Source organism: Clarias gariepinus, chromosome 22 (assembly GCF_024256425.1).
Source record: "Clarias gariepinus isolate MV-2021 ecotype Netherlands chromosome 22, CGAR_prim_01v2, whole genome shotgun sequence".
Classification (NCBI taxonomy): domain Eukaryota; kingdom Metazoa; phylum Chordata; class Actinopteri; order Siluriformes; family Clariidae; genus Clarias; species Clarias gariepinus.
The window spans coordinates 21739862-21752879 of record NC_071121.1 but is presented as its reverse complement, the minus strand read 5'-3'; the positions used below and the strand labels follow the sequence as shown (position 1 = coordinate 21752879).

The window sequence follows — 13018 nt, the reverse complement described above, 5'->3', positions numbered from 1 at the left end:
TGACCAGTTCACCCTGTTCAAGTGCAGTCAAGTCAAGCCGCCTTTTATTCAAATCTGTTTTGGTATATGAGTGAAAGTTTATCCCCAGCATATTAAATTATAGTACCATGGTAACCAGTATCCTTGAAAAAGATTCCTCAAATTTTGCATTCATTAGATGCATTAGTGCAAAGTTTAATCAAACAAAATGAATAAGGCAACACAAAGCAGCTGGACTGTTACAACACCATCATGAATGCTCTTCGGTAAAAAAGACTAAGAGACCAGGCGGTCTTAGACTGGTTATTATCCCTAACAAGGTTAGACAGCTGGAGTCTGGTTTAAATCATGTTTGGTCATGTGCACTGTGCGCTCCTAGGCCACACTGCAAAATGTTTATTAAGAGTCACTGGTGTCTGGCTCTTCTAAACTAAAAGAGAAATGTTTATCTACCAACACAGGTTTTTAATTCATTCAAGGTTTTCGATGGATCCTTCTATGTTGCAAAGAGCAGATGACAATTATTTATGCAAATTATTATTATTATTATTATTATTGTCATTATCATTATTATTATTATTATTATTATTATTATTATTGTCATTATTATTACTATTATTATTATTATTGTCATTATCATTATTATTATCAGTAAAAATGCCTAAATTTACTCTCATAATGAATATCTGTAGTGTGTGTATGCACAGACAGTTTGTTTGTTTATGTGCGTGCATCTCATAGGTGTGTGTGTGCAGAGAGTTTTGGTGTACTGTATTTGCGCGCATCTCATAGGTGTGTGTACACGGAGAGTTTGTGTGTAGTTGTTTGAGCAGTTAGTAGTATATATGTATGTGTGACTGTTTCATGTATGTGTATGCAAGTGTTTCGTGTGTGTGCATGAGTGAAGTTTGATTTAAGCCCTATACGACGCCTCATAATCATCAGCTTAAGGTCTGGACTTTATGGTGGCCAATCCATGTGTGAAAATAATGCCTCATGCTCTCTGAATCAGACTTTCGAAATATAAGTCCAATAAATCCTGGCATTCTATGATAGGCACTAAGCATGATGGGTTCATCACTTTATCAAACTCACTACTTACCCTTGTGCAAAACCTTGTTTCAATTATTCACGGCCTATTTTTTATGCTCTCTGCAACTCGAAGCCTTTTTATGATTAGTCTCATTGATAAGTGGTTTTCTTCTCCTCGCAGTTTGAATGTGAAAATGCTCGGACTTTCACTAAGAAACATAGCCAAGAGTTATACTGTTGTTTTGTTTATGTTTGAGTTCACTAAGCATTTACGTGATCTCCTTTTACTGTATACTGATTTATAATGTTTTTTTATGACCACATTTAGTCCTCACAGGTGATGGTTCACCACTATTATTCCAGGTTCCAACTATCTAATGGAAGGCTCTTGCATAGTTAAATCCATGAAGGGATAGGATTTTTTGGCCAGAAAGTGTAAATCAAGGAGGCATTGAGAGAGAGAGAGAGATAGAGAGAGAGATTGATATCTAGATTAATTGATTTGTACTGTTTTCCAGTCCGTCTGCCTCTTTCAGTTGTTGTTTGTTTAGGTGGGGGGGAGGGGGCTCTCTGGAGGTAAACATACGGACGACTAGACACCAGTGTAGTTAAGAAGCAGGGAACACGGTGTCTCACTTGGAGTTTTTGCGACAACCCCTCATTAACCCAGTGCTTTTGCTTAATGGCTGTGGACGTGAAATAAGGCATTAATTTACTGAGACCTCCAGCAGCTTTACTTGCTTAAAAAAAAAACGTGTAGCATCTACAGGGTGTTGTTTGAGTAAAAACAAAACCAACATGTGGTAATAGTTGCTTGCATGAGATTAAATCTTCTGCGCTGAACTGTGAGTGTTTGTGGTATTTCTGTGCGTCCTCAGTGGATCTATGACGTGCTTTTCTGCCACATAAAATGCTCACATTTTAGAAAGTTCACCTTGACCTATTTATTGATTAGGGTTAAAATGCAACCACAGCTGTGTAAGACGTGTTTTTCAGGTTGTAGTTGGTATTTCACTCAAAACCACATGCTTCTTAGCACACAGATAACGATCTTAGTACATGGAGACCTTTCGATTACATTTGTGCTCAATTAATGACAGCCTTACATACAGTATATTGCCAAAAGTATCCACTAGCCTGTCTTCACATGCATATAAACATGAGTAACATCCAATTCTTAATCCATAGGGTTTAATATTAATATGAATGTTTAGGAGTTTGTTTACGGGAATTTTTGACCATTCTTCCATTTGTGATGTCAGACACTGATGTTGGACGAGAAGGCCTGACTCACAGCCTCCGTTCTAATTCAACCCAACGGTGTTCTATCGAGTTGGGGTCAAGACGCTGTCCCAGTCATGTTAGAACTGGTGTGGGCTTGTTTTTCCGGAGTTGGGCTTAGCCCCTTACTTGCAGTGAAAAAGAACTCTTAATGCTTCAGCATATCGAGACTATTGGTATACCGAGCATACCAATTTTGAACAATTTAACCATCAACACATGGATGAACGAGTTTGATGAGGAAGAACTTGTCCTGACCTCAACCCTATAGAACACCTTTGGGATGAATTAGTTCTCATAAACACACTCCTAAACCTCATGGAAAGCCTTCCCAAAAGAGTTGAAGCTGTTATAGCTGCAAAGGGCGGGGTCAACATCATATTACATATCACCCTACGGATTAAGAATTGAATGTTACTCAAGTTCATATGCATGGGAAAGCAGGAGAGCAAATACTTTTGAGAATATATGTATTTGCATGGTTTGCAATGTTATAAACGAGAACAGCTAGCACTGTTATGTATTATGTGTCCTTATACAGGGACTATATAACTCAGCAGATGCTAAAAGGTAAAAGGTCAGATGATATATAAATACAAGTTCATTATAGTTACTCAATGAATGTTTGGTGCTATTTAAAACCAGACCAGCTGGAGTGACGCTACACATTCAGTATGTTAGCAGTGGCAGTTTTAAACCCAAGAGAGCTTTCCTCCTAACAGCATGCGTGGTCTGTAAATAGAAAACAATGTGGAAAATGAGAGAGAAAAGTAAACAATGCCTTTACAACAGCTTCCGTGCCCCCACAAATCAGGAGGTTCATTCAAAGTGTGACATGCTTGATGTCTAATGGTAGTTTTGCACTGGACCTATGAGACAAATGGACCTAATAAGTAATAGAAGTTTTACCTTAATTATGAGATATTAATTAATAGAGAATGTATCACCTGGATAACTTACAATTAAAAAATGTAAATAATGTGCAATAATAAGCAAGTCTCTGTAATGATTCATTATTCTTGCTTAATAACCCATGAACAAACCATTATTTTATAATTACATTGCTTACTGACATCAAACACTGTGTCTCACTAACCATCCCTGTATCATGTTAGTATCAACAATAGAAGTAATCTATTTGGATGGTGTGGGTGTTACAATCTGCTGTACAGTATCTATAGCTTCACTTATGGATCATCTCTTGTTAGTCCATTTACCTGGTCCTTACCTGTGCTGTCACAGACAGTTCGCATTCGCATCACTTTCGGAAACATATCCATCGCCGGAGAAAAACTAAAAGAAGTGAGTCTGAACACACCACCGTGCCATGTGCTTGATTCCGTATGTTCATATGGATGCTCTTGTACGCTGTGACTGAGAGGCTTTGGCTGGGGTTCCCACACCCTCCCTTATTATGCACAGACATATGATCTGAGCAGTCTGACCTTGGCTTTTAACACCGTCCAGGCCAAGAGGTTCACAACATACACATATCACACATAACAAGAGCAAAGGTCATGCTGTGGCTTTTAGCTTTTATACTCATTCGCCGCTGATCACATGCAGAACATAACTAACATAATTCAACATATTATTTGACCGAAATGAATTTCTCTGCTAATTACACACATACACAGATTTTACAACATAGTTACAAGTGGTTCGTATTTCAACAATCATATTTCAGTTTTTGTTGTAGGATAAATTGTGAATGTCTTTGCTGAAGGTGCTGGTACAGTAATCTAATAGAGAAATCATCTTTTTTATACAACAAGTAATCTGATTAGACGAGAGGCACTCCATGAGTGCTGATAATAGAGCATAACAGCTCTAGCCGTTTAACTGTATGTATCACGCCACATCATGGTTTATTACACTAACTGATGGGTGCGGTACAAGTGAAAATAGGCGGGTATGGTCCGCAGAACTAAGAAGAGGAGAGAGCAGCTACCACATTCAAAACCGAGAGTAAACACATTCAATAACATTATGTCATCTCAGACACCACTATGTCTCCTTAGTTATTGCTTCATTCCAAATTGCCTCTGAAACATGTGAGTCGATTTTTTATATGGCTAACACAAGCTACAAAGCTAACTAGCATCTAACAAAAGTCGTTGTGCTGATATTCATTACAAAAGCAATCCTTCTTGCATGATATTGCTTAAACATCACATTCCCTGCTGTAAATGTTGATTGATTTATTTAATTCAACTGTACAAATGATGGACAACTACATTTGAATCATACATCATTTACATTGTGTCATTTAATCCTTATTACTGTAACATATTTACACACACACACACACACACACACACACACACACACACAGCAAGATCAGTTGAATTAAGACTACATATATGTTTTTATAGATCAGGGCCAGTCAGACTCAAACTCTGAAAGTGTTAAATTAACACTGCGACTGCGTAAAATAAATGTATAGATGTTTGTCGTATTAATAAATTGTGGTATTAATAAGATTTTCAGGACATCAGGGTAAATAAATCACCAGCAAAAAAGTTGCCGAGGGCCTTGGCATTGATTCTACACATCCGTGCAACAGTAATGGATAACCGAAATAGAAATATCTTTAAAATAATTTCCCTCCAATTGCAATTCAGCCACTGGTGTAATTTAATGGATTAATATGTATGTGCTAAAGCTGGCGAAGGTGAAGAAAAGTGCTGAAATTTTATAGCATTGAATACTAACCCTCACAGATGGCGGTAGGCTAAATGTCCACAAACAAGCCTAAAATAGCCAGCAGATGTCACTGCAGGAGTAGACTTATGATAAGCCGAAGCATTTAATGTGCACATGGTGATTGTATAATGCATTTTTAGCCGGTATGAAATAAATACTATTCTTACCACTAACAGGAAAATTACTTTACTATGACTGTGCATCTCTTACTTTTAGAAACAGGAGGTTGGCGTATCTGTAATCAGGATTCAGTTCTCTTTTCTTTCTGCTTATTTCCTCTTTCTTATATAGAATATTGTGTTTATAGGTTGGGACTGGGACTTTTATAAGAATGATACCATGATGATGATTATGATATAACATAATGCTTTAAGGAGTGCTACACTGGGGATTTTGTGCTTGGCTGTCGATGCCCAACCACCATGCTTTTGATCAGTTACTCCAGATTATGATATAAAAAAGCAAGGTCATCTTCTCGGAAGAAGCCGTGACTTATTTGGTTACACTGAATCTTTTGGCAGACACAATTAAAAGCTACCATATATATGGAGGTGTTATAAAAGTCAGCGTTGTGTGTGGGTTTGAACGTGTTAATTGCCCCCGCTTATGATAAAGAGCTTCCCTATTGACTAACAGCTTCAACCACAGCTAGAATTGTTGGCTCCTTCTTCCTCCGAGTACCAAGTTCTGCCTAATTGGGCATAGAGCGTCTGTTCAGGGCTACCTCGGCCACCCGGACTACATAAGCTCTCCACAGTTTAGTAATTTTTTTATTTTCTGTTTTCAATGTTTCTGCATTTTTGCTTCTTGTACCAGCTCTTTGAGATGTTTGTGTCCATATGAACCATGCTCTTTTAAATAAATGTGTCTGGAAAGTGACTCAAGCAAAACCACTCTCTTTGCTTGAGGTTTCCTTACAACCTTTCTTGCGGTGGAAAGAAACTTTCCCTTTATCTATTACCTTAGCACCTACCAACTCTTTAATGGGTGGCTGTAGCATCAATGGGGATCAAAATCATCATTTCCGGATGACAAGGCGGAACACTATTAACCAGTAATTGAATGCATCTTGACTGTGGTACAGACCACAGCCATACAGGGCAGAAAATTTGTCTGATCTCTATGAGTGGGAGCGGGGGAAGTGTGTGGAGCGGGTGGAGCATTCTCTCTAACGAATAATGTCAATTTGTTAGCTTGTGTAGGGGAAGTCATCAGCCACAGGGGGTTTTTTTGGCTGTTTTTTTGGTGGTACCAACCTATCATAGCAATTTACTTGCTGCCATCCGGCGAATGACGTTGAATTGCGTATACGTTTAGATTTTGCTGATTGTTATTATCTTAGTCATAATATTTAATAATTAAATATTAAAACGACATTTTTATGCATCATCTGGTGCTGGATTGAAGTTAAATTAATGTACAGTGCAATTTGCTTACCATTTTGTCGCTTGATTTACGTTATTTTTCTATGCAGCAACCAAAAGAAGTGTTTTGTCAAATCTTTTTCTATAGTTTAAATTTAATCCAGAACTTTATTACCATATAAGTAAACATTAATATTATTATTTTTAATATTTAACCAAATGCCGTTACATTTTATTTCAAGAAAATATGAAAGTGGCTAAAATTACACCAACTCCCCCAATGTGCAAGAGGATAGGCAGGACTTTCCTCTGGTATGTAACACTAACCTGTGATCCAGCATGTACAACATTTTGAAAAGATGCCCTTGCCCTGCTTTATGTGCATGCGTAAGACTTCACCCATACTCCGCTTGATACGGATGAACTGGCTGGTGGGATTGTACTGGTAGATAACCAAAATTGGGAGAACATGGATGAAAAAAGACCACAGTTGCAGAAAGAGTAGGAAATGATCTTTAAAAACTCATGTGTTAATATAGCAGCTCATGTTATGTATTTATATGTTATCATATTAAAGAAATCATGGGAAAATGGTATAAACGGTTAAGTCAGAAAGCACTGCTTTGTTTAAAACAATACACAGAGTTCAGGTTTTATTGGGCAATGAATAAAGATTTTATACAGTATACACAAAAAAAGTAGAAAAAAAGATAAACTAAATTTATAACTGATATAATCAGTGAGATCAGGTATTAGTTGCAGATTTTGAAACCTGACAGTGGCTTTGTGAATTTTGGTATTGCCTATTTTTTACGGTTATATATTTACTAATAAAAAAATCTTTCAAAACATTTCACCGACACTTATTATAGCAATGAAAATAATTGAATAATTTTTAACAACAAAAATATTTAAATAGTTATTATTCAATTTACTTTCCATTCATATATAAATCATTTGATTACCAGTAAATATGGTACAAAAGTCTACAAATTTTTCCTAAATGGACGTTAAGACAAATCGGCTTTTCAGTTTTATTTACTGTCAGTGTCACAAAGCAGCTCTAGAGAATTTCAAAAAGAAATATGCAAATGAGTTTGAATAGTGTAAGGAAATATGTATAAACCCTAGTTATCAGATTGTCTTTGACTCTTCACTCTAAATAACTTTATCGTTAGGTTACAGTAAGGACATTTTATAGGGACAAGCATTTAATGCTAAAAAAAAAACAGTATGTTAAAAGCATATCCATATCATTTTGGTTAAGGTCCATTTTAAAAAGACTAAATAAAAATAAAATCATACAGCAAAAAATGCCCATAGTTGCAGAAACAGCATAGAGCACACTGCTTTATTAGCAGAGACCAGACTTATTTTAAGAATGGTGTTCAAATCAAAGCCGGCCTTCTGATAAAACTTCACATGTATGAAGACTTCAAGCAAAGTATAATGATGAGACTTCAACGCAGTTAAAATTTGAATTATGCGAACCTTTTGTAAGAAGGTTGTACATCCTTGAATGACGATCCTGGACGAGGTGTCTCGGAGCTCATTCAGTGAGTGGAAGACCTGATCCATGTCTCCAACATGCGGAAGAGGCGCATTTGTCCGTGTGAACTGTACACAAAATCATTCACCAATACCACTTGCACCTTACAAGAACTCGGATAGGACGTATTGCGTCATCCCCCGCACAGTTCTCATTTCACTCCAAGACATTTCCACATGTTTTTGCCATTATAGGAATTCCTGTGAGGTCAGCATTTCAGATGTGAAGCAGGTAGTTCGATCTTCGCTCCGGTATGCTGATCAAACCTAAAGGTATTCAAGCACTAATGAAACGTCGGGTAAGTGCATTAGTGTAGCAGGGTATTAGAAAAAGAAGGGAAGTTTGTTTTCTCTTTTAAGTTTGTTTTATTCGTCAAAAGTCCCGGTTTGACTTGAACACCCCTTGTATATAGTAAACAATGCTTTACCTGAAGTGCCATCATAATGTTAGTCAGTTATAATAAAATAAATAAATAAAAAAAACCACACACATGCCTTAAGACTTTTTCGCACTACATGTTCATAGAGAAACCACACTGGAATGACCTGATTATACTGATCACTCACTTTAGATGTGCAAGTTGATTTCAGTCCTCTGTTGATCGCAGTTGTGAGAGTTCAATTGAACGTGGATCTTGTTGTTCTTTTCCCTTGAAACTGAAATACCTCTTCAGCAGTTTATTACTGTTCAACAGATACACCAGTGGGTTAATGGCGCTGTTCAGACACGCTAGTCCATCGCTTATCTGTTTGGCGATGTATATGCTGGAATACCATGGCTTACAGATGCCCCTCTTTTTTGAAATGCGAGTCATCAAGTTGAGATTTCTGAAGATGACGACAGGGATGAAACATATGGAAAAGAGCAGGGCGAGAATCACCACCAGCCTGAGGCACTTCACCTTCAGCGCGCTGTCTCCGATGTCTTTCTTGGTGACTAGAATCACAGCCACATGGCCATAGGAACAGACTATTATGACAAAAGGGATAACAAGTCCAACAGCAGTCTGTATAATGCTGTATTTTAGGTAAGAATCAAGGTAATCATCAGTAGTTGAGTCATAGCATTTAAGTCTATTTTCGAATGTTTTCTCATAAAACACATCAGGCAGGCATTGAATCAAAACCACAATCCAGACCAGTGCAGATATTCCTATAGAATGCCTCACGTTTATCCTGCCTTTTACCCTCATAGTGTGCACAATGCCCAGATACCTGTACACGCTGATGCAGGTGAGAAATCCAATACTCCCATAGAGATTCACGTTGAATATGAATCTTGTTACCTTGCAGAAAGGGTCTCCAAATATCCATCCTTGTTTTCGCACTTGATAGGTCAACAGAAATGGCAAAGTAAGCACGTACATGATATCCGTAATGCACAGGTTTAAAGCCAGTATTTTAATGTTTCCCATCTTCCTCCAGTTTGTAAAAATTGATTTCAAGCCCAAGCAGTTGCCAAGAAGTCCAAAAATAAAAGTGATAACATATACAACAGTTAAGAAGATCTTCGGGAAGTCATAGTTAATCTTCCAGCAGGCGTTAGAAGTAAAGTTGGCCATCGGTTTTCGTCTGTCAGAGTAGCATTCGTTGCTTGAACTGCGATCGAAATCTTCGGCACATGCATCCAACTAGCACACGTGATGGAACTGGGGCTTTTTTTTTTCTGAAAGGCGCGTTAATACATCCACCCAAACAGGAAGTTGGGTTCTCAGAAGCAGGTGTCTTGAGTAAAAAAAAAAAAAGCAACAATACTTTGTTACAGCAGACAGTTGATCATGTAAAAACAGCTACCCAGCTATTTTTACATTTTAATTGTTTATGTATTTACTGATCTTTTATCAGTGTCTAAATAATTAGTAATTATAATTGCTTTAAAAAATTTATTATACTGTAATTTCATTAAAAATATGAGGGTAACTTTGAGGGACGTTCAAGTCAAGCCTGGACTTGAATAACAAAACAAAAACTCTCTATGATTTATTTCTCTGTATAATCCCCTGCTACACTAATGCACTAAGGCACCCTTAAAAAAAAAAAAAAAAAAAAGTATGATCCATCTACTGTGCGTTAAGTCGTCTGTAAACATCAATCGGTTTTACACCTTTATTATCAAGAAATTTTAGGTTTCGGTTTGACTTGCAAACCCCTCATATGTTATAGCTGTACAGTAACCGAATGTTGCGGAAGCTGCTAGTGGTTTTATCACTAGTTTGGGAGATGCTACTCTGACCAAATTTTGGTTTCTTTCCAGCTTAAAAACTCAGTTAATCAGTTTGCTTGTCTGTAAAGTAACGCGTTATAGGCTATAATTAAATCATCCAACTAAATTGAAAAATCCACCTCTGTAAAAATCCCTGTCTATTTTTTCACCCTTGGTGTCACAGTTTTGCACTTCACTAACATGCCTTGATTTCAGATATCATAACTTCTTAAAGATCAATACATCATGTTGTCGAACAAAAACATTAATTAATTAATGACATTCTTGATTTAAATATTGACAATCAAGCTTATAAGAATATATTTTTTTAATGAAATACCTAAACAACAATCAATATTCAGTATGAAGTCCTTTGTTTCTCAAGATCTGCTGGATCTGGCTGGGCATAAAATCAAAAAGAAGTCTGAATTACTCGCTTAATTCACGACTGCTTTATTGCTTTTGGAAAATCATGTACAGAAATTTGCAAATCACTTGAGAATTCCCTTGTTTTAGACAGTAATGTGCATAGCTGGAAACCCTGGCTTCAAAAAGTTAACGTTCTGCCACATACTGTACAGTGTTTTACGATCTATTAACTAAACCAGCTAATTTTTTAATAAGCACAACTCCTCAGCCAGGTAGGCTGAAAAGTTGTGCTACTTGGTAATATTACACAAGAGGGAGTACTATACTGCTGGATATTGTCATGTACTGTTGGTGTTGGACTGTGGGCATGGTGTTGAGGCATAGACGCAGAGGGGGATGAGGTGTAACAAAGAGTCTTTTAACGAGAACAAAACATGAACAAAGGAAGTTGGCTTTACTTGGGAGCATACTACGTATAAACAAAATCAATAATCCACTAATACACAGACAAGGGATTACACAACCTAATATACAGTATAGACACGGGATACAAACCGGACGAGACAAGACACACTAAACAGACTAGAGGACTAAACACAGGGGACTATACATACAAGGGGCTAAACATACACGAGACAGGCTTGGCTAAGCCTACTAGCGGTTGTGCACATTAGCTGCTAAGCTAGATAGTATGGTCGACCCAGTTTCCCAGAACAAACAGCTATTTATAACAAAGCTAATGAGCTTCCTCGGTTCAGGTGCCTTCTGGGAAACTGAGTCTACAACCAAAAACTACATAATAAACACAGTGCCTTCTAATGGCGAACCCTCACAGATATAGCACGGCTGTTATGTGGTCGTGAGCACAAGGGGGCAGCCTGTGTGCTGAAGGAACTATTGCATTCTCCCGAGTCTGGCGGAACTAACTAACCACGACTGGCGAAGCTGGTGACCCATAAACCTGGAAGCTGGTGTAATAAACCTGGTGAAAGTAATTTAAAATATTGACTGTCACTAGAGAAAGAGAATGAACCATAGAGGTGTTGAACAGGGCTATAAATCAAGTAAAAAAATATTTTTTATATTCCACTTATTCCGCCCTAGAATATCAGCTCCTTTAATTTACGGGTTCCAGGGTTGAACCACAAATAGTATTAAATAAAAATCTATAATCCACTGTAACAAACATACTAAGTAGGCCCTTGATCAGCGGTTGGAGAGCGATTTGGAATTCTGCCTTGTGTTAGGAGCAAGTTAGCATACAGTAATAGCCATAAATAAAAGAAAACAGATGCTGGAGAAGCAATTTAGAATGAAGCAACTATTAAGCAGTCAAATTGTTTTTTAAGGATGACATACTGTTATCAGATGTGTTTTCTTGCTGAAAGTGCAACTGTTTTTGCATGTTTTTTTTTTTTTTTTTTGCCAGGTAGTTGCTCTCTCTTCAGTATGGCGGACCGTCCAGATCTACTTTCACTCGTGCTGCGACTGACAGCTGGTTTAATTAAAAGTCATTAGAACACTTGTGTTACCAAGTGATACATGTAGGTAAAAGTCCTAGTGGTGTGACCCTCCATTATCACTACTCGGGAAATGCCACTCGTCCTATCAGATTGCTCGGTCTGGTGTATAATTAGTAACATCACCCGTTTGGTGTATGGGGTGAACACTTCTAAACGGGGCAAGCACTTTTTTGAATACACTTGTACAATACTGGAATCCTTGATTAATAATAATAGTAATTTGTTTCTGCAACAAGAAGGCAAACTAACAGAATTGAGTCACTTCCTGGAATGTTAGTGGCATTTCATGCACTGCTCATTGCTTTTTAACTCACTTAACACTGTATTTTAACAGGTTTCAGATGGGAGTTGACCAAGATGATTTTGATTGTGATTTAGCTTCCCTTGCCCAAAACTATTTTGGTTCAATCCATTGACAAAACCATTCCTCAAAATACACATTTCCACATTATCTTGTGCAAACTGTAGATGGGCAGCAATGTTCATTTTAGGGAGCAGTCGTGTTCTCCTCGCAACCCTGCAATGCACTACGTTGTTGTTCAAGTGTTCTCTTAATGGTGGACCTGGTGAACATTTAACATTATCCAAAGTAAAATAAGCCTCTAGATGCTTAGAAGTTTCCCTGGGTTCCCTTGTGACCTCTCGGTTTCCTACACTCTTGGAGTGATCTTGTTGATTAAAAATCAACCTAGGGAGGGGAACAATGGTCCTGAATTTCCATAATTTGTGTACAAACTGTCTGATGATGGATTGGTAAAATTCAAATTCTTTAAAGATTTTTTTATAATGCTTTTCAGCCTGATGAGCATCAACATTTTTTTTTTTAGGTTCAGAAACATCAGCTGTTTCAGTCATGATACACAACTACAAACAGGATATGTGAAGATCAGACGTTCATAGATTCTTGTATCGTAAATATATCAGGGGCCCCACTCATACCTGATTGTCATTCCACTAATTAAAAACACCTGACTATGATTTCACCTGTAGAGGGTGTTTTCACTGGGATCATT

The 13018-nt window shown here is 37.4% G+C and overlaps 1 protein-coding gene across 1 annotated transcript; it reads right to left on the bottom strand.

Moving 5' to 3' along the window:
• Window positions 1-6690: 6690 nt before the first annotated feature.
• On the bottom strand, window positions 6691-9536 carry si:dkey-78k11.9 (P2Y purinoceptor 1). Its single transcript, XM_053482842.1, has 2 exons — window positions 8478-9536; window positions 6691-6804 (listed from the first exon to the last, which is right to left on the bottom strand). Exon 1 carries the CDS (start codon window positions 9470-9472, stop codon window positions 8498-8500), a length of 975 nt encoding a protein of 324 aa, XP_053338817.1. The 5' UTR covers window positions 9473-9536; the 3' UTR covers window positions 6691-6804; window positions 8478-8497.
• Between the last annotated feature and the right edge of the window lie 3482 nt (window positions 9537-13018).

What these genes read in the sequence shown, in the direction of transcription:
- si:dkey-78k11.9 (XM_053482842.1), bottom strand. Translation starts at nt 9,472, where the DNA reads ATGGCCAACTTTACTTCTAACGCCTGCTGGAAGATTAACTATGACTTC.